Source organism: Haplochromis burtoni, unplaced genomic scaffold (assembly GCF_018398535.1).
Source record: "Haplochromis burtoni strain Fernald_Lab_line unplaced genomic scaffold, NCSU_Asbu1 Contig_23, whole genome shotgun sequence".
Classification (NCBI taxonomy): domain Eukaryota; kingdom Metazoa; phylum Chordata; class Actinopteri; order Cichliformes; family Cichlidae; genus Haplochromis; species Haplochromis burtoni.
The window spans coordinates 2640502-2666568 of record NW_024582384.1 but is presented as its reverse complement, the minus strand read 5'-3'; the positions used below and the strand labels follow the sequence as shown (position 1 = coordinate 2666568).

General features: G+C 38.8%; 1 protein-coding gene across 2 annotated transcripts in view; it reads right to left on the bottom strand.

Annotated features, from left to right (window-relative positions):
* Positions 1 to 6502: 6502 nt before the first annotated feature.
* fibcd1b (fibrinogen C domain containing 1b) overlaps positions 6503 to 26067 on the bottom strand; it is a gene marked incomplete at its 3' end in the record, with an annotated part of 85120 nt that continues 65555 nt past the window's right edge. For both annotated transcript variants that reach the window (XM_014332076.2, XM_014332075.2), the window contains 1 exon segment: positions 6503 to 6599. In XM_014332076.2, coding sequence (XP_014187562.1) covers positions 6503 to 6599 — 97 coding nt within the window.

The following is a 26067-nucleotide window of genomic DNA, read 5'->3' as shown; positions in this document are numbered from 1 at the left end:
TTGTGATCCAAAGGTTGAAGTGGAACATTGTGTGCAAGCTGCGGGAGTGAATTTTAAGCGGTGGGAGTGCCAGGACAAGAACTGGGACTGATACATAAAAATTATGAACAGTGCTCTAAACATTGCCTAAGTAGTCAACTTTTTTTAAAACCTAGAAGATAAGTGAACCCAGCACAGGGCTTGTGTTGTGCTTTGCACCGACTTGTACTACAGATGTGAGGCAGGACCCTGTGATGCAGGATTACATGTGTGTGGCAGGCCCATAGAACAATTTGGAGAAAGAATTTGAGTATTTGATTATTTTTGCTGCAGAGCTGTGACTGCTGCTAGTTGGTCACCACAAGGACACGTGAAGTAAAATTAGCTGGAGCTGTAAGTTGTGCAGTTGAATGGCTTGGTGCCAGGAAGAGGTACGAGCTTTGATTTTTTAGCTAATCAGCGGTGCATTTTTTGCATGCTCACTAAGCTTCATCAGACCCATTTCCCCACTGTATTTACTGTAGGCTTTGCAGACTTTATCTTTTGCCTGTGAGCCGAAAGAAGATGAGTGATGAGAGGGTCTAAAAGCTGCTGAAGAACAGGGCAGTATACATCCTTTAATACTCCGTGACAGTAGGTTGCCCAGTGGGATTCTTCATATACTGTGTGGATTTGTGCAGTTCTTTGCTGAAATTTGCTCTGTTAAAATCCCCTGAAATAATGAGAAGAGAGTTTTGGTTTCTTCTTCATACTGGCTATCTGGGCAGCCACACACTGCAGTGCAGCACTCACATCAGCTTGTGGCAGGATGTAAACACTCACCAAAATAACAGGGAAAAACTCCTGCGGTGGATAAAATGGCTTAACGTTAATGGAAAGAGCTTAACAGTGAGGGCAACAGATTTGATTTTACATTGTTATATCAATAAAACCAACTTTTTCTCATATAAAAGCTGATTCTATCTTCTCTTAATACACACTCCTTGAAGTATAAAGCCAAGGCAAGCAGGTATCATACAGGTCCAAGTCTCAAACAGAGGACTGCATCTCCTGATGTATTTCTGCCCCTCAGAAATGTTGAAAATCACAGAGCAGTACAAGTTTCTGCATCATACAGTTTGTGATTTTATAATTGCCAGTTTCTTTACACGACAAAGCAGCCGGATTCTCAGAGCTGTATTCACGAGGAAAGCCACAGTTGGGTTGGACCAATCAGCATCTTCTTAAATCTGATAAAAGGCAGATTGTTTATCTAATCAACTGTTAAAGGTAAATGGACTTTTATATATATTCTTTTTCTTTTAATCCTATTAGTAAATGAGGGGAAATTTGGGATTGCCTATGAAGACTTAAGCATGAAAACTGGAGGAGCTGGTATCAAACCACTAACCATCCAAAGTTACATTTTCTGAAACAAGAATGAAAAATAAATAAATAAAATCCTGCTAGTGTCATTTGTATGCAATCTAACATGCTAAAAAGTAATCTAATGAAATCCTAACTGTGGTTTTATTTTTGTTTTCTCTTTGTCACGCTGTGCCTTGTGGTACATTGACGTGGTTGGTTTTTTATCAGCTTGCGGTAGACAGTGATACTGTAAATGGACTTTTGGCCAAATGGCCCGCTGTGTGCCTGCTCTTATTCAAGCAGCTCTGCACAACTTTTCAGATGGTTCTGTGTACCAGCTGCCACATCAGATTAGTGTCTTCTTAGAGATGCTTCTTGCTTTACAGATTATTCTTGCAGGGACATTTAAATGTGCACTGATTAGTGAAATATAAGCTGCAAAGGGGTTGCAGTATAAAAGAAATGAACATTTATTTTAAATTGGGGTGCACCGATTTTATATTTGAATTGGCTAATGGACTGATCATGAACTCTAAACGCTGTGGTATAGGATATTGGTGAAAATGAGCTTTCCACTTAACTCAGTTTTATAGTATGTTGTTTTCTATACTGCATTTAGCACATTTATATTCTTGGATATATTTATTTGCCATATTTTTATTTGCCAAGTCAGGAAATAAATATCCAAGTTAAGCCTGCTGAATTACATGGATTACAGCTTATTATTACAGCTTACTCGTATCAGATCAACACTGATATCAGATCATTATTCATTATCTGCAGATACCTTGAGCTGATACATTAAGCCAGCACTGAATGGTATCGGTATTGTTATTGTATTAGGAACAGTACATCTCTGAAGAAGCTTCTCGGATGAGAGGTGAAATGCCTTCAAGCAACTTAAAGAAGTCCAGACGCTTTTCTTTGCAAGCTCCTTTGACTACGATGACCTGGATGACTGAGAACCTTCACAGACATACATCTCTGATTGTAAATTAATAAATGGATAACTAGAATTCAGTCCAGCAGTTGCATGAAGAGAAATGAAAAGCTGTTGTTTTTACAGGCAGTTACCAAAAACTAGAATTCCATTTTGTCATTGATTAAGCAGTTTAAGCTCCACTGGATAATGAAATGAGTACTGCTCAAGAATGTTGTGTTTCTGTTTTCTTTAATAGAGACGAGGAAACCAAAACAAATTCATGCTCATTTCAACAATAAAATATGCAGATGCATGTATATGTAAGAGAACACTTGGAAAGTTGTTAATGCTTTCATTTACGTACTTTAAATCATTCACTTGGAGTGTTTAGATTGTATGTAATGTAATTCTGAGCAAGCTTATTCTGGGATTTATTCCAATTAGACCTTCACATCCTTAACAATGTGAGCAAAAGTGTCTTCCTGAGCTACTACTACACAGCTTTTAAGTTATATAACATTTTCTTTGTTCAAAAGAAAAAGTAAAACATTAAAATTATTCTAGGTATACTTTAAGGAAGTGGAGGCAGGAGAGAAGACATGACTGTGACAACAGATCATTTGTCTATACTTTTAATGCTGGGTTTGACACTGCAGACCAAGTTCTGTTATTGTAATAGGCCATCTGGAAAACTAGGTTGGTTCCTTTGGGACCACGTTAAACTGTTTCAGGACCTATATTACAGGTAGACAAGCCTACATCAGCATCGGCGACCAGGTGTCTAATAGATTTGATTGTGACAATGGAATTGCTTGACCCAGTTTTATGCTCTTTATACTTACTCCTCCGGGAGTTTATTCAGCAATATGTTGGTTTTACCTTTATACACACAACATGTGGGAAGAATTTTTATGTTAGGCATAAATTTTATTAGTTATCTTTTACTTTGACATTAACTGTACCTTTATAACTACAGATGTTTGATGTCAGTGTAAAGAAGGTTTAAAGAATACAACAGAATCAAGAGACAAATGCTAATGTAACATAAATAATATAATATAAAACTCGACAGTCATTATGAACCTCAGTCTGCACATTGTTTCAAATCACCAGTGTGAATGACAGTTTGTCATAAATAGAAAAAGAGCTAATCCCAAGTGGAAAAGGCTGTTGCACTCTTTCTTTGGATTGACACAAATTAAAATGTTAGACTAATTGACACATATGCTGGTGCACAGATGATAATATACAGTGTATGTCTATCTAGGTGACCATAGTACTGGGTTGAAGGACCTTTTGCATTCAGAACTACTTCATGGCACAGACTCACCTTCAACAAGGTGCTGCTGGAAACCTTCCTTAGAGATTTTGGTCCTACGGAAACGACAGCATCACACAGTTGCTGCACATTCATGTATGAATCTCCCATTCCGGCACATCCCAAAGGTGCTCTATGTCTGCACTTGTCAGCCAAAGTACTCAGGTTGGCTGCGGTGCTTAAAAATGCTCAGCTGGCACTAAGAGGCCCATTGCGTGCCAAGAAAAAAATCCCCCAGACCACCAGCCTCAACTGCTAACACAAGGCGGGATGGATGTTTTTACACCAAAGTGTGACCCTAGCATCCGAATGTCGCAGCAGAAAGCGAGGTCAATTCAATCTACTATTTCTCTTCCATTATTTTTTGCAGTGTTGATTCATATTTTCTGTTCTTAGCTGACAGGAGCGGCAGTCGGTGTGGTCTTCTGCTGCTGTTGTTCATCGGCTCCAAGGTTTCAACCTGTTCTGAATACTTTGTTGTGACGAGTGGTTATTTTTAGTCGCTGTTGCCTTCCTTTCAGACTAAAGCAGCCTGGCCATTCTCTTCAGACCTCTGGCATCAACAAGCCATTTTTACTCAGAGAGCTGCCGCTCACTGGATATTTTCTATTTTTCGGACCATTCTCTGTAAACCCCAGAGATGGTCCTGTGGGAAAATCCCTGGAAATCAGCAGCTACTGAAATAATAAGGCTGAGATTTCAGGTGTATCTTATTAAGTGGCCGGTGAATATTTATATTTATATCAATTTATCCAAAATTTTTCCAAAATTGATCACTATTATCATACTATCAGTAGTTCAGTAAATACAATGAAACTCATGCTAATGAGAAATGTACAAAACCTGGTGGTGGTGGGTGGTAGCTGTGCGCAGTGCTGGTTTCGGAGGAAGGAGTTGCAATGATTTTTTTTAGGCTCCAGGCGAGCATGAATCCATTTTTCATTTTTGCCATCGATGATCGGGGGGGTGACTAGAAAACAGCCCAGCCTGAATGACCAAGGGTGCGCTGAAAGGTTCAAAGTAATTTGTAGCCTCATTCAAATTCAGTCTGCTAAAACCTGAGCTTTCCATATTCCCACTATACTTCCACTGTGTGCCATCTCACCAGATCCCTACCCACGTTTATTTTTTTATTTTTTTATGGGCTGCGCTTTGTAATGGCCTCAGGTCAGCAAAGAGACCTAGATCTCCATTAATTCACATAAATTCTGCAAAAGCTGTGAACCACACACAAGCATTCCTATGTCCAGCAAGGACACAGCGTGGAGGTGGTGAAGTGCCTAAAACCACGTACGCCCATATCATGTTGTTGGTCTGCAGTGCTGCCTATTTACACACTATGAGTTATTAATTCTTATTGACACTCATCATGTATCATAATCGATAGAAGTCTACGCTTTCCTTATGAGTTTATGGTTTCAGTTGCTAATTTAAAGATGAATTTGATACTAAATGGTGTTCATTTTGTAAATTACGCTTCTATTTAGAGCGCAAATGGGCAGAAACTCTGGGTACCCTCTGGGCCTTGTGATTCACGAGCCACATTTGCGGCACAAAGGGAAAAAAATCATTTACAGTATGTTACAATTAATCTACAGTACATAGCGTGCCTAAAAAGCTGAGCTGCCCACAGATGCTTATGTTGTGTTACTCTTTCGTGCATATGTGTGTGCGTTTGAGTGAAGAGAGCTCTAATCTAGAGAGCCGATGGCAGAATATCTCAGCTGTGGTAAGCACGTCCATGACCTTGACTGTGAATGTGTGCTTTTACACAAATAGATTTCTTCGAGCGCCACTTACTCTGCCAGTCTGAACTTGAGCAAACTGTTGTGAGGTGGTTACCCGCACTTACTACGATGATAGCTTATTAACACCTGGCTGCTCAACCTTTCTAAAATGAGCTGCCCTTTTTTTTTTTTCAGAATTAGTGATGCACTCAGAAAATATACGAAGCAGGTCACTGTTCTCCATGGATGACATATTGTTTTTTTTAATAAAAACACAGATTTATAGGAAAAAGACTTTATAGGTTTCACAATGACTTTGGCTGATGTTAAGAGCTGACGCCATGTAGCAATTACTGATATCCTATAAAGACGCTGACTATGACTGCGAAAAAAGTGATTCGATGTCGCCACAGAATTTAATTCTACAGCCGAAAATGTTTCTAATTTAGTCAGCTATCACGAATTTGCCCTCGTCCTTGTGAGAAACTTGCTTTTAGACCATGATGTGCATGGATCCTCCTTCGCACCTCCCCCTCCCCACAAAGAAATATTTTGGTACATTTAATGAGAAGTGGTGTGAAGGCAAAGAATTTGGCTTCGGAAAAGTCGATAATTTCACAGTCGAATGAATTCTTTTGTTGGCATTCTTTCGCCTGTCAAGTTTTAAGGGGAGGCATAGACTAATATGCCTGGCTGCCAGTGAGAAATATAAGGATTTGGAAAAGGCGCTGGTTGAAAAAATACTTGTTTTAAGCAGACGGTGACCACTGAAAAAGCTGCAATAATAATTACACTGTTGTGTGTTTTGGCATATGAAAAACCAAAAATATTGTTATTGCATTGCAGGTCTTTTGGCCTGTGTTGTTCTGAGTGGCTATCACAATAAAACATCCTTGTAGTTCTTTCTCTCTGTTACCGCAGCATTTTTCATTGTCAGTAATACAGCTATTGCTGCTCTGTTGATGCTATGAAGGGTCAAACTCATCTCTATCTGTCGGCCTCTTCTTGGGTGTCTCTTTCATCTTGCTCCATCACCTGACATGACTAAGTGTTTTTCTCTCTTTTACTTTTTTGTCAGCTCACAAGATGACCAACATTTATATACTGTGTGAAATCTCCTTCCCCCGAGCTTGGCTCACCATCCTCGGCAGTCTTGCGCATGAGTCATACATTGCGGAACACACACACGCACACACCTGAGCCACTTACCCAGCCAGTGTTCTCCGGTGATCTTGCCAAATCCCTCACGATAAGATTCCCATCCTCTGAAGAAGTTGACTGAGCCGTCCTCCCTGCGCTGAATCACCTACACAGTCAAGACAGCAAGACAAGAGTTCAGGGGTCAGATGAGATTCATCACACGCGGTGTGCTTCATCATCCATTGTGATGACTCATTCTGAGCCCCTCTGTTGGTCGCTGAGCTCATCCAGAACTAAACTAAATGAACTCATAAATGCTTGCTCTTTCACAAATGAATAATGCAAACACTCTTCCCACTAAAAAGGCAATTTGTCGGAAGATAATAAAAGGAATCCATTAAATCTTGACTGACTTTGAATCAAATTGCAGGGGAATCTGCATATGTAATTGAAAAGAAAAAAAATCCCAGAAAAGAGATGATATTCATAAAATGATAATTCTAAATACACACAGAAAGATGAAATTGCTTTTCACCACGTATCATAAAAGTCTCTAAAAACAGTGGTGCACAGTGAAATTATATGATGAGCTTTTTATAGCATCCCTGCCAGTATGAGAAACAAGGAAAACCTTAGCAGATACTTAGCGATTTAGCTTAGCCATATGCATGTGTGAGGGTGCAGCATCTGTAGCGCCAAATGAAACACTCTATCTATTACAAGTGCTGACATCCCAAGCATCAGGCCCAAGATGAAAGGAAATTGGAAATGTGCTTCAGAAGAGAAATGCATGCAGATGGAAAACGGTCTAGGACCTACTGTTGGAGACCATGTAAATGGCAAAATGACAAAAGAAATTCCCTGAGACAGTATATATTCAGCATGACTAATTCCCAAGCATACCACAAGGTACCAGATGGCACCAACAGCCATGTTTGCTTTTAACATCCGCACAGACAAAGAAACCCTGCTGAGCGACGGTTACGTCCTAATCATCTTCATCCTGATAATTGTCTACAAAATTGTCTTAATCTTCATTACTGAATCATCATCATCACTTATCACTGCAGGAATTTTTCTCCCCATTCTACATCGATATGTTCTCTAATACTGGTAGCTGCCCCAGTTCATTCTGAAGTCAGTAATGGAAATGTGGGTTTTTATTTATTTATTGCTATAACTTACATAAAGCTGTAAACAAAAATCTTTAAAAATGTCTGTCAGTTAATCGCTTATTATTATTATTATTATTATTTGTTTTTAACAAGACTAAATCATCATTTAGTCACTATGTGACACTAAAGTGTTTGAGACATTGTACTGAAGCAGGATAAAACAGGAGCTCTAACACTATAGCTCAGAAATATCAAACACACGGTCCACCAAAGACTCTAATCTGTCCCACTGGATGACTTTGGAAAATGCATTTACATACGTTTTACAGCTTTACCTACTCATAAAGACCTTCCTTACAGCCATTCAAAACATTTTATGATTTTTTCTATGGGCTTACAGTAAAAAAAGAAAAAAACATTCTGTCAATCATTAAATAAAACCAACAATTATTACAGGACAGTGAGTGATTTAATGTTGAGCTAACAGAACTTTTACAGAGTCACTGCTTACGACTTAAGCCAAGAATATACATATTTCACAATAAAACAGCATCGTTTTTCTTTTCATGGGATTCATTTAAAGTAGAAAAATAAAGACTCATGCAACATAGCCACTGTTTATCCTCTTTTCAGTAGAAACTAAACAGCTGTTTTTTTCTTTTGCCTCTAAACATGCATTATAAACAGTGTAGCTCATTGTTTTGCAAGGACTGCATAGATCTGAAACTACCATTTACTCAAAGTGAAACAAAGGGATTTGTATCAGCACTTCCATAAGACTGTCTTTCCTCTGGTTGTGGCACATTAGACCATCGAGCAAGTGTCTCAGCTGCCAGTAATGATGGCAGTGATTGCACTTCTTAATTTCCACAAGATGACATGAAGAAATGTTGCTGCTTATAATAACTCTGAATCTACTAATTAGTATGAAAGCAGTGTGACTGACTGCCACTAGTAGGAGTGATGTGTTCTTTATTTATTTATTCATTTATTTAGTGCAGCCAGCCTTTTATTTGTCTTAGATGTCATAGACAGCAAAAAACATTTAATTTACGGCTTTGAGGTTGTTCCAAGAACTCTTTCCAAAGAGCCCGTCCAGCCCTCTGTTTTTGCTTGGGTTGTGACAGCAGCATTTAGCCTTTGGGAGAAGCCAAAGCCAGCTGGTCAAAGGTCATCTGAACTCCTGCCTTCAGCATCCTGACACATGCACCATTGGTAATCCTCAATGTGCAGAGTGCAGCAGATCTTGGCGATGTCCCGAATCCCGGCCATCATCAGTGACTGTTCCCACAATGGCAGTGATTTTTGCAGGTGGATGATAGCAATGCGAGATCTCTTGGTCCTGCTCATGAGAAACCTTTTCGGAATTAACTTTTTGAAGTGGCCGTTCAACGGGTGAGCCAGGAACTTGCACAACTTGACCAAGATTCTCAGATAAGTATCTTAACTCTCTTTACTGTGCACTTTACAGTCTCTGTTGTGCCTAAACACGACTCCTATCTTAAATTACATCACAAATTATTTTAAATTTTTAAATCATATCCCACAGATATTGCATCTTTGTATGGTGATGCTCTCCCTGACCTTTACTGTAGCCACCATTAGCTCTTCCTCAGCATTTAGTTTCTCTCGGCCTTCATTCAGCCACTTTTGTTACTTGACCTTATGTTTAACCTTATGTTCCTTTTCTGCTAAATGTTAAAAATCTGTCATCCACCATATTTGACAGAGAAGGTGAGATTTCTTACTAGAATGTAGGCATGGAATTTCTGACAAATATGTTTTTTTGGTGTTTGATGTGATTGAAGAACACACATGTTTCTTAACCAAGGAAAGAATTCTGCGATCATCCATTTTATCTGTCTTCTTGCCATCTTTTAGACATCATGGTGTTAATGCACTGGGTAGTTCACTCCTTTGAGTTTAGCCAGTGGTTGCTTGTGGTTTGAACAAAAAGGCATGGAGTTCAGATAAAAGTCATTCACCAACTTGTGGTCTTTAACCCTCTACAGCGAAACCTGCGTCGGGTGTCAGATGGGTGTTTTGCAATATGTTATCAACTTCTTTAACTCCTGAACCACTTGCTCAATTGAAAGAGTTCCAACAGTTCCTCAAAGCAGTGACTCTGTGCTTTTCAGTGGTAATAGGGTGATCACGGGAAACCCAGGAACAGTGTCACAGCAGCACCGCAAAGACGGAGGTTGGTTGCGAGACAGTAGTGTGAGTGTTTCTGATGGAGCTCTACAGAACACAGACATTTTATGAGACATTTGTCTTCTTTTCACCATGTTTCTGTGGTGCCGTGTCTGGGATAACCGCAATGACGCTAATATAACTGAAAAAGAGTTAATGCTTTCAAGAGCCGTTAACATTTTTCGACTGTGCTAGTGGATCAAGAGTTACAGTAGTTTGACCCAAACCTTGACCAGAAACCTTTTAATAGCTGAATACAAGAGTGAGAGTGTTCACAAACACAACACATACCAGCCACTATGAAAAGCAGCAGTACTCTATCTACCTCAGGTCAAGTCTTGGGGTAGTAAAACCTAGTAAAAAACGTACATTCCTATAAATAGTTCAACAACATATATGCTTTAATCAGTTATATTTATCAGAAACATCTTAACCTAAACTCCGCTAGCCTTGCACATTGGTTTATGCCAGATGCTTCATAAGCAAGTGATTGAGCTCCTTCTACTCTTACAGGTAAGTTCTACTAACATTAACACACCGCCACCCCCCGTTTCTTCACCTTCCACTATCACTTAAATAATACTACCAAAAATAAAATATATAATTTTATATCAGTCCCCCATTAAATTAATAATAATAATAATACTGGGAAATGTAACAGAATCCCTGATCTCCATCACACGCCTTTTTAAAGTGACTCCTAAACTTTTTTTCCCTCTAACAGGTTAATTTGGGTTTTCACTTGCATCGACATCTCCTTGGACCTCATATTGAGAGTTGTGGTGAACAGTAACTAAATGCAAGTTCAGCACTTGGAATAAACTCCAGGTCTTTTATCTTCTTAATTTGGAATTCACCTGGGCATAAAACTCTATCTAAATCTATCTGTCAACTGTCTAATTATTCTTGAGCCCCAGATGCCTAAACAGTTAATGCAGCTCATTAATTCAACCCCACGAATTAAATGTGAAAGACTTGCGACCTGGCCAGGGTGTACCCTGCCTCTCGCTATGACAGTCTTCACATATATCAGAGAGCAAGGCAGAACTTTTTTCACAGACAGCTCCCCCTCAGTCTGGATGGCAACTCTAAATAAACTCTCCATGAGCCATGTGTGCGGTTTTTGGTTTATGAACTACGGTTGAAATGACAGATAGCTCTCCAAGAAAGATTTAATAACCAAGTGTCCAATTTTATTTTGAACCCTTGCAGTTTGGGTTCCATGTGTTTTAAAGGGCCACGACTACCACCCACTTTGTTAAATATTGATGCAAAACAGAAATTAAAATTAAAGCTGAAACCTGGCACTCCACTGCTGCGCATATAACTGTCCAAATACTGTCTCGACTGTAAATAATATTATTAATCATTCATACACAGGGTTAGAGTGTAGCTCATTTCCACATCCCAGCAGCTGAAAGCACAGATGGATGGATGGCAAATGCACTATAATTCAGTTCTATTATTATTAACACATATTGTACATTTTGTGTCAGAAAGGAGTTAATGACAGTCATGTTGTGTTAACATGTTCTGCTTACTACAATTACCACATGGTGTCAAGCGTATGCAGGGAAGCTGTCTGAAAATAGCAGACATGTATTCTCTGGGATTTAAGCTGCGTTTTCCACATTTCCAAGACTCTGAAAGTTTGAACTTTTACTTGAAATAATAGCTTGGAAAATTCACACACCAGTGGTGACACAGCTGCCATGCATGGCAGATGACCTGCTATCTGGAACAACTTTAGTGGTCAAAGGAAACCTCTGAAAGTGGAGCGGCTGAAGATCAAACTGTCATCCACGAAAACCTGATCTGCAACCTGAGCTACTATACATAACCCGAGCTCATATTCATAAATGTTCATCTTACATTTGATACAAAAGCAGCTAATATTTAACCCTGTAACACCAAATCTATCATGTTTAATACATGTGTTTTGTGAGATTTCCAGACCTCTACATCATCAGTGTGATTTTGTTTTCTGGAAAAACGGGAATAAATTACACAAAAATGACAGATGTCGCAAAAATTACACAAATGAAAAAATAAATCTGCAAGTTTCTCCTTTTTAAAAAAAAAAACAAAAACTTTTCACTCATTAAAAAAAGGCTTTACAGGATAAAGACTTTTGAAAAAAACTGATATTAATTGCTGTAACATTGGCTTATAATGTAAATTATGTACAAAAAATAAATAAATAAAAATAGAAATTGTGGTATTTTGTGTTACAGCAGTGAAGCAAATGTGTCGTTGAAAAAAATGACTTTTATTTTCCCGTTACCTCTCAAATGAAATCTGTCTAGCTGCTTAGATGCTTACATATAACACACATGTCGGATAAAAGATAGACATGAGAGATTTACACCATGCTTTCAAACATCTGTCCCGCTGACACTGAAACATAAAGAGAAAAACTGCTCGGGTGAAATGAAGGCACTGCTTTAGAATTCATTTTGTTAGCTCCTATACAAAAGGTCAGCAGCCATCCTTGGAGCTGATGTTCGAGTCTTCATTAACCTTTCCCACTAGCTCTGTAATTCAGGGGTTGCTGTCTGACACAAAATCAGAGATACTGGTGTACCAGCTACCCCGATACTGTGAATCACTTCTGCAGCATTGGTGAGTGGTCACATGGAGCAGTACTCTACAAAAGCAGGATAACCAACAAGCAGTTCAGTTCATATCAGGGTTAACATACTTGTCTTGCTAGCCATGTCTCCCTCCACAGCCAGTATTCTTGTAAGACTCGAGAGCCCATCTGAGGTTTAATTGCATGTTGACCCTGAAGGTCAGAATCTCTCTCTGTGTGTGTGTATCTTCCCTGGAGACATGAACCTCTGCAGAGACACCAATCATTTTCTTTCACATGTTTGAGGAGGGAAAGGCACTGATCAACACTGGGAGGTGGAATGAAGCGAGGCTTTTTAGAGTGGGGAAAAAAAAATGTGTAGAGATGTTAAAGTGGGTGCTTGATCGTGTAGTCAATCTGAACCTTTGTCTGTATGAGTACAGATACATTTGAAACACTGCTAATTTGCTTCTAAACACAACCAATGAGTTTAAATATTCATGTACTTATTTATTTTACATATATATTCCAGCCATTGTAACGCATTTGTGTTCTGTTATGACATAATGAGTGTTAAATAGGTTACAGTCAACATTTGTTCCCATTACTCTGATTCCTCGGCTTCACTGTCTTTTCCAGCTACGGAGCTCTTTTCTCTTTTACCAGGTAAAGTTTAAACAATTCAACAGGTTGTTACAAATTCCACCATTTCCACTACCTGGAGAGAATATAAACAAAGTGCGCTGTCTGTTTTGGATGCAAAATCGACCCTTCATTTTCCCAGGAGATTGAGTACCTGGTGTCAGATATAATTGCGCAGTGAAAGAGAGGCTCGAAGGGAACCAATCTAAATGCCATTGGTGTTTTTTTATTTTTTATTTTTTTTAACTCTATAGCCATTAAATTTAGCAGTCAACATTTACTCCATGGTGATAAAAGCAAAAATGTGTCTATTCCCACTCTAATTTTGAAGTCAATACAAACTTTCTGTCTCTGGCCTCTTTCATCGCTGACATGTCTGAGTAAAGAATGTGCAGAAATTTGAGGCCAGTGACGGTCAGCTGCCTCTTTATCCTGAATATGTTTTCTCCTGTTGATGTGTTCCTGGACCTCGCACTATGAATCATCCATCCTAGTGGAGCTCTTCACTCCCCTGATTTGATTTATAGCATCCAGCACTAAATTCAGCACCTCACACTTCACTCATCCACATGCACACAGAGTCTGAGTGAGGCTGTGACTGACTGCTGTCTGCTCTGATCCCTACATTATGATCATTAATGCAGAACTTTCTCCGAACACTGGTCAGCACTGTGTCAGAACGCATTGTAAAAGAATTTTTGTGTCACAAAAATCCCCCCCAAACCCCCACAGCTTTTCATCCGCACCTTCAAAAAACAGGAAATGGAATCAGTCACCCAGTTCAGAGTGTATGCATCTTCACACGCTCACACACACACACACGCACACAGTTTCCACTAGGATGCAGCTTAACATCCCAAATGACAAATCCTCACACACAATGTCTGGCTAGAGGGCTGTACCTGACATCAAAGTTGTTTCTGCTAAGGTCAGAAGCTGACTTGTTCTATGTGGGTGAGGGGCAGGCAGTGCTCCCGCCGTACACAGACTGAGAACTGCCGTTATGATACAGCAGCAGTTTTATTAAAGGGTTCAGCAACGGATGCTGGGGTTTACTAACACAACATAAAGTATATAACCACCCTAAAGCGAAGTTACAAAGCCCACTGTGAATACAGGCTGGGATCACAACAATAAGTCAATATTAAAGGAAACTTGAGACAAAAAAAACAAAAGTATCATAGCATAGTACAATCAATTCTTTAAGTAAGTAACTGTTATAAATCAAGTTCCCTGAATGGATTATTAAGGTTCATCCCTCGTGCATTATTTATTAATTTATTTCAATAAAGGCTCACTTCTCTTCCCTTCATCTGAAGACTCCCCGAGCAAGCTATAGGAATTGCCAGTCCATGCCGTCAAACTATATGCTTTGCTAAAAGGCAGTGAAACCCAGCGTTGATTTGTAAATGCACAGAGGGGGCTGTTCTGATAAATCAGAGGACAGGCAGTAAAATAAAAAAATAAAAAAATCCACAGTCCCTCCACCACATCGGACGAGACCTAGGTGCCAGCTGTTAAGTCTAAACAAAACTGTCATTCTCAAACAAAGCCTTAAGACAGATAAACCCATGTTTGGAAGCTTTTATTAATGCACTTACAGCAAGGTAGCACACAGCTCTGCCGTGACACAAACACACCACAGACGGAGAAAATAGTGCATCTGTGAATGACAGTCAAATGCACTGAGCTGAAATGAAACAGTGCACATGGATAATATGAGCCTTGAGCTGCCTGTGTTAAATAAACCTGTTCCCGATTGCCAACTCTGACAAGTTGGCCCTACCTACACAAGTTTGATGAGATTCTTCCCTTAGGAATATTAGAATAAAATTTTGAGACTGCCACTAGTACACTGTAGTTCCACAGAGAAAATAATCAGCTATGGCACTGAGCTGTTTATTATTGTCTCCAGGTGCGCAACACACAACACAACCACACACACACACACACACACACACACACTCACACACACACAACACACACACACACACACACACACACACATTATATATATATATATAACCATTATAAACACTGTGGATATACTAACAGGGTATTATTTTGTTTATGACAGTATGTCACAGGGACAAGTCAGTTAAAAGAATTGCAGTGGCAACAGCTGTATTTTTGTTAACTCAGTGGAGTGGATCTTTGTTCCCTTGTTTTTTTTTCCTTCTTTTTTGAGGAGCAGTTATTTACAAGGCTGTACAGATGAAGAAAAATAGCTTTGAGGGTGCCAGCAGCTCCTGTAACATGTATTGTCAGAGTGTCTGTGTCACCAAATCAACATCATTTAAGTATTAGACATGTAAAAGTCAAGTTCACTTGACACCTCTTTGAAAAAAAAGTAACCCCTGCATTTAGGGACTCTGGGTTTAGGGCCTGCAGCCACTGGCTAGACACAGACACACACACACATGCAAAAAAATAAATAAAATAAATCAAGACTAGCATCAGGCCAACATCTAAATGCTCTATGCAAATACAGTCAGTAGTTTTAGAAGGACCGTTTAAACAGGCAAACAAGAAATGCAGTGGAAAAAAACGAAACAAAAAAACAATGGCCGAAACAACGTTAACAAGCAAATCTCCACTCCTTAATGACCATCTCACCCAACACACGGGCTATTGCACAGGCATGATTACATTAAGCTCCCTGTAATCTCTGCAGTAGATGGAGGCTACTTAACAAGCTGCCTTAAGCTCTTCAGCAGGCTTTCTGTCAACTACTGGGAGCCTGCAGCGTGCACAGACGGACACCCTGACTGACAGACCAGAACACAGGGAAGAATCAACACAAGCACTCAAAAGCTGATTCTGGGAGATTTACAGTCTGGCATGTGACTGGGTGGAAAAAAGGCATTATGCCAATAGCTTGTTAGCTCTTGGCATATAGGCTACATGCTGTGAGCACACTATGTTTATATGTTTGGTGCTTTGGCAACAGATGTCACTTGCTCTGCTCACTACCTGAAGGTAAATGGTAACATCTTCCTGAGCGCTTAATATATCTGCTATAAAGGCAAACTGAATCACACAGGAATGATCTTTTTTTTTTTTTTTTTAAAGCAGCATTTATGGAAAACAGACACAATGTGGAAATAGCCAAGATAGACACGTAGACAGGAGGAAAATAAGATAAATAAAATAAATACACAAAACATGACTTGATGCTAATAAAATCAGCTCCAAAAGCAGCTCCGTGCTCCTTTTCATAAGATGGATCAAAAGAGACTGGTAGAGGAGCTTCTAACAGTTTGATTACATTGTTAAGAATATTGATGATATAGTGACAAATTCAACACTGTCTGATGAAAGCACTCATAAATCCACAACAGTCTGCACAATTGCTATCTTCAAAGAGGAGTGCAAACATCTGCTGGTGAATGTTTTATAATCCTATCAGAAAGACAGATGTGCTCCAAACACAGCAGCAGCAAATGAGAACAGAAGGACAAACACAATCCACAAGCATTTTTTTATTTTTTTTAGTTTATTTTATTTTTTTTCACTCCTGCTTACACACACATTTCTGCATTTACATGTGCTTAAGTAAAAAAGATTATTCTTGGCTTGCAGGGGTAACCTGATTTCAGAAACATCATATAAATAAGAAATCTGGTTTTCCCTTTTTTGGGTGGGGTGAAAGGATTAAGAGAAACCGGGTTAACACAGGTAGATCTCTGCTAGGGCTTGTAAACATTCTTCTAAAGTCTGCATGTAGACAAAGATCAAGGGCAGTACAAGACTTTGGGATTTAGCATCACACTGGTGTGGCGCATGCCAAGATACAAGAAGCTAAAACTGATTTATTTATTAAAGCCAATATAAGCTTTACTTATATAAAGTGCTGTGCAAAAGTCTAAAGCCAGCCCTTGGTGCTTTATATTTTGCATTCAAAGAGCTAAAAACAAATTTATTAAAAAAAAAAAGAAAAGAAAAAAAAACCAACAAAAAAAACAAAGCAGTTGTTTTTCTATTTTGTCATTTGAAATTTGCTATTTAGCCACTTAACACTGAATTCTGAATCATTCCAGCATAAAAATGGACCTAACTCAAGGAGGGACCATTGTTGTGTCTGCACGACAGAAACCTGCGCCAAAAAGACAAAGAACGAAACTGTTTTAGTCTGTTGTAATAACACATAATTTGTTCCCACCGCTTTAGTTATATCTATCAAGAATGCCAAAGCTTGCACAGTTTGCACCAACAAGGTAATTGCCAAAGAGCTGTTAGCTAAACACTTGCCATAACTCAAGATGACATCCAGTGTGTCCTTAGAGGACAAAACAAGAGGTGGCAGACAAAAAAACAAACAAACAAAAAAAAAACACAGCAAATGAACACTATCTGAAAGTCATGCTCTTAAGAAAGTCCAGCAAAGACCTGACACAGGACCTGAGAAATACATCTGGCCCTTCATTTGGTTCATCTACTATTCACTCAGTGCAAGGATGGCTGTCAAGAAGCCATTCATAAGGAAGGGGAAACAGGCAGAAAAGGTGCACACATACCAATTTACACAAGAACTAGACTGAAAATCAGTGGCAACGGGTCATACGGAGTGATGGATCCAAATTTGAAAATTCTGTAAGTACTGAGGAGGTCAGGAGAGAAGTGAAACAGCATCTACAGCCATCTGTAAAACACAGTGACGGCTGTCATGGATTGAGGCTACATTACATTCAGTGGTGTTGGATACGTTGTTAAAATTGGTTGAATTATGAACCCATGAAAGTACCATTAGATTTTGATCCAGCATTTGGAAAACATCTGATTGTCAGTGACCTCATTTTTCATGCTTTCAACACACTGCCAATGCTGTAAAATACCTGAAGAGAAAAATACACGATGGGACACTAGCAGTCTTGGCTTCCCCAGAGCCCGGACCTTAACGTTACTGTAGCAGTGTGGGATCATCACGACAATGACTGGAACAAAATGGAGCCAACATCCAAAGAAGAGCTTTGAATGTCCTTGAAAATTCTGAAGACTACTTAAAGAAGCTGTACGACCTCTGTTTCTGCCTTACTTCATGTATTTCTATGTGTTTCCAAGCAAAACAGAAAGAAATGAAAAGTGGCTCGAGATGAGGCTTGGGGCTTTTCCATTAAACGGTAGCAGCAGCTATATCAAGAGTCCTGTTCGCGTGCTTGCTCAGATAGGAAATGTAGAATTAGCAAATGTTTGTGCAGCATCTCTCCCACAGCCGTCTAACCTTCCCCACTCCCAAAAAACACTCATCCCAGCCTAATGGCAGTAATATCCTAAAGGACATGTCTGACTCTGCCTGCTGTAATGCTTCCAGTGGACAGCTCATGCTCTGTCTCAGAACCACAATATTATCTCTTTATGTCAGATATTTAGGGTGAAAACAGAGGTTTGCTTCATTGTCTAGAAAAGTAAATTGAATTTGGATAGAGTGACTGTTGAGTGTGCAAACTAAACATTAAAAAGAAAAATGCATGCTTTAAACAGAAGTGAGATTGTACTCGTAGGTTTTCAATTCTGTGCCTTACAGATCATTTAGAGATATGAAACAACTGGAGAAACTTCCATCCTGGATTTGCTTTATTTTTCAAACCAATAAACTAACAGGCATGAAATATTGAAGAACCTGCGAGTCAGATAGAGATGCTGAAAAGCCTATAGCGTCGCCTCCGACATGCTCAAAAAGGCACTCTAAGCCTCCTGAGGAGTGATACAACATGCACACAATCGTACATTCAATCTCAAAAACTTTTACATTTCAGTTCTTAGCTGAATTGAATATTTGAGAGTGATTGCAGTGCTTTCGATAAAAGCACCATTTGATAATGCAGACCCGCAGAGCACTTTGATATATCTACTCTCATTAATTATTTATGCCGTGGTCATTTTTAGGCCCTTCCTTTTAACAAATAAAATAGTAATAATAGAAGACATTACCCTAAGCCGTGAGAATGTGTTTAAATGGCATTTGAAATCACCCTTTTGCAGATGGCAATGCTTGCCCAAAGCTAAATATCTTATGATATATATATATTATATATATATATATATATGTACAGGCATCTCCGTTTCTTTGATTATTTGTATAGATAGTTGAACACTTCATAACTTATTTTTATGAGTGCTGAGTGTGTGTTTTGGGAGCAAGTAATGACAGCTTTCTTCTTTTATGTCCTATCTGCCATCATCCCTCCTACCTCTGTTGTCCAACAGTCTCTGGGGCATGAGTTATGGCAGTGAGGAAATACTGACCAATTTCCTCTGACAACCATTCACATCAACCTGCATGAAATGTCTCTTCTCTTCTCTTCTCTTCTCTTCTCTTCTCTTCTCTTCTCTTCTCTTCTTTTCTTTTCTCTTCTCTTCTCTTCTCTTCAAACACTAAAATACACTAATGGTGGTTACTGTGTACTATACTAGCCCTATCCAAGATGCGCACCTCTGTCAAAACTAGTATGTTAACTCTGACTAACAATATCATTATGATTTATCAACATAGATTTGATCTGATACATCTTTTTTTGCTCCTGCTCATTGATTTTTATCCTGTTTAGCGTCTTCTCTTTTAAAAAAAATGGAAAAAACACATTTATATCTATTTGACATATGAGTCATCGTGCTATAGAGGATGCTCCCTGCAGTGCGGGAAACTCATATTCTGCATAGTATCTTACAGTCGAGAAAACTCAGCATGTTATTCTAGTTATTGATTTGTCTTTCGTATAAAGGTACCACCACTCTACTCACTTGACAGTTACTAAAACCCTACATTTAGTCTTTATCTACAATTTTCTATCTCAGTCTCTGAATCAACCTGGTACACGGCCATTTTTTTCCCATGCATCCTCTAAACTCTTTATTTATTGATTGTGTAAAATGCTGTTGTTGTTTTTTTCAATTATTACATGTTTTAATTATAGTAAAAAAACAAACAAACAAAAACCTTTCTCTAAGTATTCACCACGTTACAACCTACTTTACAGCATCTGCAGTTTGCAAGCAGCCAATTTAGTTCAATTCAATTCAGTTTTACTTATAAATGGCCAAATCACAGCTGCAGTCACCCCAGGGGACTATTGTAAGGTAAAGGCTTCTACATTAAGCCAATAAGACCCAACAGAGAAAAAACTGGCTGTTTCTTTTGCACACTTGTGTGTTTTTGTTTTATTATTTTTTTTATTTTAAGTGAGATTTTCCTGTATGTAACGAGACCGCAGCTTTAATGCAGCCGGTTCCTGAAACTGCAATGGCTCCCAAATTTGTTAGCTATGTAATGCATTGTTTTCCTTTTGGTTTTTATTGCGCAAAATAAAAAAAATTAAAAAACTGGCGTTACTTGATTAAAACTTGGCTGTCAGTGAATTTTCTAACCCTCAGTGAAAACCAAACCAAAATCCTATATGTTTTTTATTAACCCTGTTCATTGCCAGGCAGCTCAGTTCACAAATTTGACTCCATCCCTCAGATCTCTAACTTCATGCAGTAAACTTCATGTAAAGAACCTTGTTATAATCTTGACTTCTGCTCCCAAATTAGATTTGCCGATTAAATCTGTCGTCAATGCTGGCTTCTCTCAGTCAAGACTCTTAGCTAAAGCCAAACCCTTCTGTTCTTTTAAAACCTTGAAAAGGTGATAAACACCTTTATCACACCCAGGCTGGATTAATGCAATTCCTTATATCCTAGAGTGATCAACACTGCTTCACTAAGAGTTTTCAAATCTCAATTAAAAATTTCATCTTTTCTCTTTAACCTTTTAATTTTAGTTCAATTTTTAACTGTCTCATTCTTATTTATAAATATGCTTTTAATTTTGCTTGTAATTATCCTCTGTGATTTTAATTATCTCCCATTTCTGTTTTGCAGTTAACTCCACCCTAATTGTTTTATTAATTATAATTATAATTAATTATATGTGTATCCTAATATTATCACAGCATATTTGTAGTTTGACACAGTACCAATATTTTATTCTCATAACCAGATTATTGCAAAAGTCACACTTCATAGTGTGGACAGCTTGATGGAAAAAGTAGACACTAGAATTTAACTATGTGTTATTATTAATGTATAGTTTCAGAAGAAGTTCACCCCTTAAAAAAAGAAGCAAATCTGAGATTCGTGATGTTAGAAATAGTGGATTTTGTGGGTGGCTGTGTTGGGTTGGTCTGATTATGAGTCATGCATGGCATTATGGAACACATTTTCTTTGAACATGCTGCCATTTAAAACAGCTGGTGGTCTCTAATTTTTGCCCTTTTTTCTAAAGGCAAATCTTATAGGGTGCTATTAGAACAATGAAACAGAAATCGTCCAGGCGAACCCACACATTAACGCCCTCCAAATGCTAAAACTATGGGAACTGCTATTGGTGATATCTGGTGAACATATTTGTCTGCTGTATTAAGGTACAGACAGGTGAACAGACCCTGAAAACACATTCTCCTAAAGGTCATCACTGACTGATGCTACAGCTCTGCTGACTGACATCTAAATCTATGTAAGACAGCTGTACAATTAACAAGGCTCCCTAAAGGTCACCTTTTCACTGCAAATACTGCAGAACAGAAACATTTGATTGCATTTGAATTAACCATTTCAAAGTACGGGGAGCGATCTAATTCCTTTTCACTTATGGTATTATTTTTTTTAAATCCTTGTTATCACTCTTCCTCCCTTTTGGATTCTGATGTTTTCATCAAGCCCACTCCCTTCTTTGTCTCCTCCGAGTCCCACTCGCTCTCCTCTGTTCCCTCCCTTCTGCGAGTACGGTAACCTGCTCATCTTTCAGTGTGTCTGCAGCAGCCTCTGCAACAGTGCTACAGTATGTCAGTATGCTAATGAGGTGGCAGCATATGGCTCATTCCTTATTTAAGCTCAGCCGTCAGACAGGCACTAAGCCACTCAACTCACCATGCATCTCCTCTCCCTACCTGCCCCAGTTGGATCACACCACACTGATCTCTTAATGAGGCTCAAGCGTTATCACAATCAGCTCAACACACCAGGCCGGATCAGTAACTGCTATATTATCACCTCAATCGGAGCTGTTAATCCTTTTATAGGACCATACGCAAAGTCTGCTCACTTTGACACTGCTGCATCTTTCGGAAAACGGACGGGAACTCTGACAGGAAAGCACGTTCGCGTTCAGAAACTGTTTTTGTGGAAGTGTGCTCGCTTTAATGCACAAACAGTAATTCATGCACAGACACACGAACACATACACCCTCCCACTCACACACACACATACAAGCTGCTATCTACTGACAGACTGGTATGTAGCTCTATTCCATCATGCTGGGCTAAGCACTCTGTCACTCTGACAGTCTGGCTTTATTTGATGATAGGAGGGTACGACCTTGCCTATCTCACGCAGTTAGTCACTGGTTTACAAGTGCACACACATGCACGCACAATTCACTGACATGCCGATTAAACAGCGACTTGAGCTGATATTTTATATGTGCTTATGTCACTGTCGCGGATGTGGAAAGCAAACTCAGACGCAGTATAATAGGATACCTATTTCAGACTACATTTGCCTTTGCTGTGCTTCTTTTCCATATTAAGCTTGACAATGTGCATAATGACTGTAGCGGCGTAATACGTCCGCCAGTATAAACAGTCAATTAGTGCGTAAAATGCAGACAATATAGCTGTGATTGCAGCCACAGACTACGAGCAAAGTAGTTTGGAGGTTTGAAACTGTGCGCTCTCCTTTAAACCTTTGAAAGTTCTGCACACATTCAGGAGGAAAGCCTTCAAGGAGTTTTAACTATCCATTAAAAAAAAAGAATAAACAAGGCAGCATTGCACCCTAACCTTTATAAATGGGAGAGATTTAATTATTCCCTTAAAGGATGTAGAAGACTTTTAATGCTGCTTATGTTACTTTGCGAGAAGCAGAAATCTTTTTCTTTAACAGCTCATTGAATAGATTTTTTTAACTATCCATTCAAATACATGGGACAGAGCTGAAAAACTGGGCTCTTGGTTTTACTTACAAGTATCACAACCTATTATATATCAAAATATTGGATTGTGCAGCTTCAGTTTCAGAGTCTTAGTCCTCCATTAAAAACTGCTCTGCTTTCCTGACAGCTGCCACATTATGCTTTAGAACAAATAGACATAAATGGCTCTAACCAGTAAGAGTGTGTGCGTGTGCCTCTGTGTGTGTTTTGTGTGAGATACATCTAAACCACGCTTCCAAATATAACCTCAAACATCCTTGTGTAAATGTTTGTTCACCTCGCTTGTCTTTCATTCCCCAAAGATGCAGTGCATCCAGTATACAGTCTCACTTAAACCGTGATGTTTGCTTTAACAAGGCCAGACAGCTGACATGTATTTGATCAAAGAAAAACCACATTCTTAGGAAACAAAAATATCTCTTTTTTTTCTTAATTAAATACAAAATATTACTGTACAAAGACAAGATTGCAAGAATTACAAAGCGAAAAACACACAATCAGTGCAGGAATTTGTCAGCTATAATGAAAACATTTTTTCCGGTGAGTTTGATGCACAGCGAATGGAATTACGCATAAAGTCAGATGCTGTAATATGCTTTCTTTGTATTTTTTCTACAAGAAATCTCAGCACGGGCAAAGCAAAAGAGTATCTGAATCTCTACTCATGATGACAGCACTTACTTAACCTTTACTGAGCATTTACAAAACAAAAAGGTGTCATCATCTTCTGCTGCGACTGCCCCTGTAATACTGGCTTTATTCATTTGATATTGTCACCTAAATTATGACTCACAAATATTATGTTTTTGAAATTAAAAGCAAATCATGAACAGGAAACCTCTGTTTTAGTAATTAGACAATACTTTTGGATATAAAATGTCACAACTTCATAATTTTACCAGAGTTTAGACATGTATCTATGTGAAAATTCTTGCGCTACAGTACTGTGCAAATATACGCTGATATACAGCATATATATATATCAGGCCAACAGAGTGCGAAGTCTCTTAGGCAGCTTTCTTCAAGTAGTCTTCAGGAACAGTTCTCCAGGCTTCTTGAAGACCTTCAAAGCCTTTTAAAGGGATGTTTGCTGCCTTTTTGTTCCAATTTTAATAATAATGTTGAGGGGTGGGCTCTGACGAGGCCAATCCATGACTCATATTGTTCCATTGTGGGTTCTTCTGACTTCCTTGTCATGCTGAAAAATGAAGCCATTGCCAATCAGACTTTTCTGTGTTCATAATTCCACCCATTGCCCATCACTCCATAAAACATGGTACCAATGATCTTGAGTCCAGTTCTTGTGTAATTTGGCATATGTCAGCCTTTTCCCCCCGTTTTACTTCCTTAAAAATGGCTTCTTGACACCCTTCCACTGACACCATTTCTAATGAGGCTTCAGTGAAAGTAGATGGATCAGCCAAAGAGCCCGATGCTTCTATCAAGTCATGTCTCAGGTCTTTGCTGGATTTTCTCCTGTTTCTTATGGACATGATCGTGAGATCCTGTTCATCTGCTGTGCTTAGTTTCTTTTAGAACTGCCACATCATATTTTGTCTCCAACTCTTTTCAGATTTTTTAAGGACACATTGTAAATCATGCGAAGACATTTCTCAGCTAATAGGTCTTTGGGAATCAGCTTGTTAGTGCAAAAATGTTATCTTATACCTGTCAAACTACGTTACCTTTGTCATATTTAGGAGATTCAGCTAATAAACTGGGAAGAGATTATGTGTTTTTGCAGTAGTAAAAAGTACCTAAAGATACAATACAATTTAAATAGTTTCTTTGCTGTTGTATGTTATGTGTATGCACAAGAGCGGTTCATCCCTTGAGTTAGGTGATGTTTTTATGCTTAAATGCTTCTTAGATCAGTGTTAAGTAGCTAACACCAACAACAAAAAGATCAAGTACAATTACTGGAGTAATTTAAAAAGCAGGTAATGTCCAAAGAAAGACTTTGAAAGGCCTTCAGAAAGTGTGGAGAACTATTGCACAAGACCACTTTAACAAAATTGGAAGGAATTTTGACTCCTTAGGAAATCATAAAGAATTAAGGGGGGCAGCTGGGATAGGCATCAGCCCTCTGCGACCCTGAATTGGATAAGCAGAGGAAAATACATGGATGGATGGATGGGGTGACTCAAGACGTTTGCATGGTACTGTATGGCACAAAATATATTTTATTTATATTTCATATTTCATTCATATATGCTTCAACCACCAAATTATAATCAGTTTTTTTTTTAAAAGTAAAGACTTTCCCAAATTTGAAAAAATCTCAAGGTATTGCACACATTGCTTTGTCCAGTAACTGTTAACTTTATAGTCAAAGGACCTTGCAAAGAAAAGCGTCTGGACTTCTTTAAGTTGCTTAATGACCTGGATGACTGAGAACCTTCACAGACATGTTAACTTTATATTTAACCAGCAACATTTAATAAGTCCATCCTTGTCCAAAAAAAAATTGCAAAACTTCCCTCAAGACATCCAAGACACCACATCTACAACAACAGTACATAGAGGCTGCTGGGCAACCTAAAAAATGCTTCTATCCATAAAAATTGAGTGTGGAGAAAAAAAACTAAAAAAAATCTGCTTTCAAAGAGGCCCACTTGAAAAATGTATTTAAGATTTCTTTTCTTTGCTCTTCTTTGATAGAACTTTGATAACGTAGAGTGATAGATGGGATTCCTATTGCCGTACAACCGTAATCGAAGCAGGTTCTCTGACAATCTGTATATGAACTTGTGTCCTTGGTAACTCTGACTAAAATGGAAGCAATGTACCAGAAAAGAAACATTTCTGTTTGCGTAAATCATTCTTTTGTGTGTGTGTGTGTGTGTGCGTGTGTGTGTGTGTGTCCGTGTGTGTGTGTGTGTGTGTGTGTGTGTGTGTGTGTGTGTGTGTGGGGTGGGGTGGGGGGTTAGGTAATCGGTTCATACATGCAGATTTTAAAAAGCAGACCTAATAAAAATGACCTTCTAGTACCTTGCATTCCCTGAATACATCTTGATTACTACCCTAGCGCACCAAAAGAGTGAATGTTGCTCCCTCGGGGAGAGACACACAGGAGTTAAAAGCTGTGTGTGTGTGTGTGTGTGTGTGTGTGTGTGTGTGTGTGTGTGTGTGTGTGTGTGT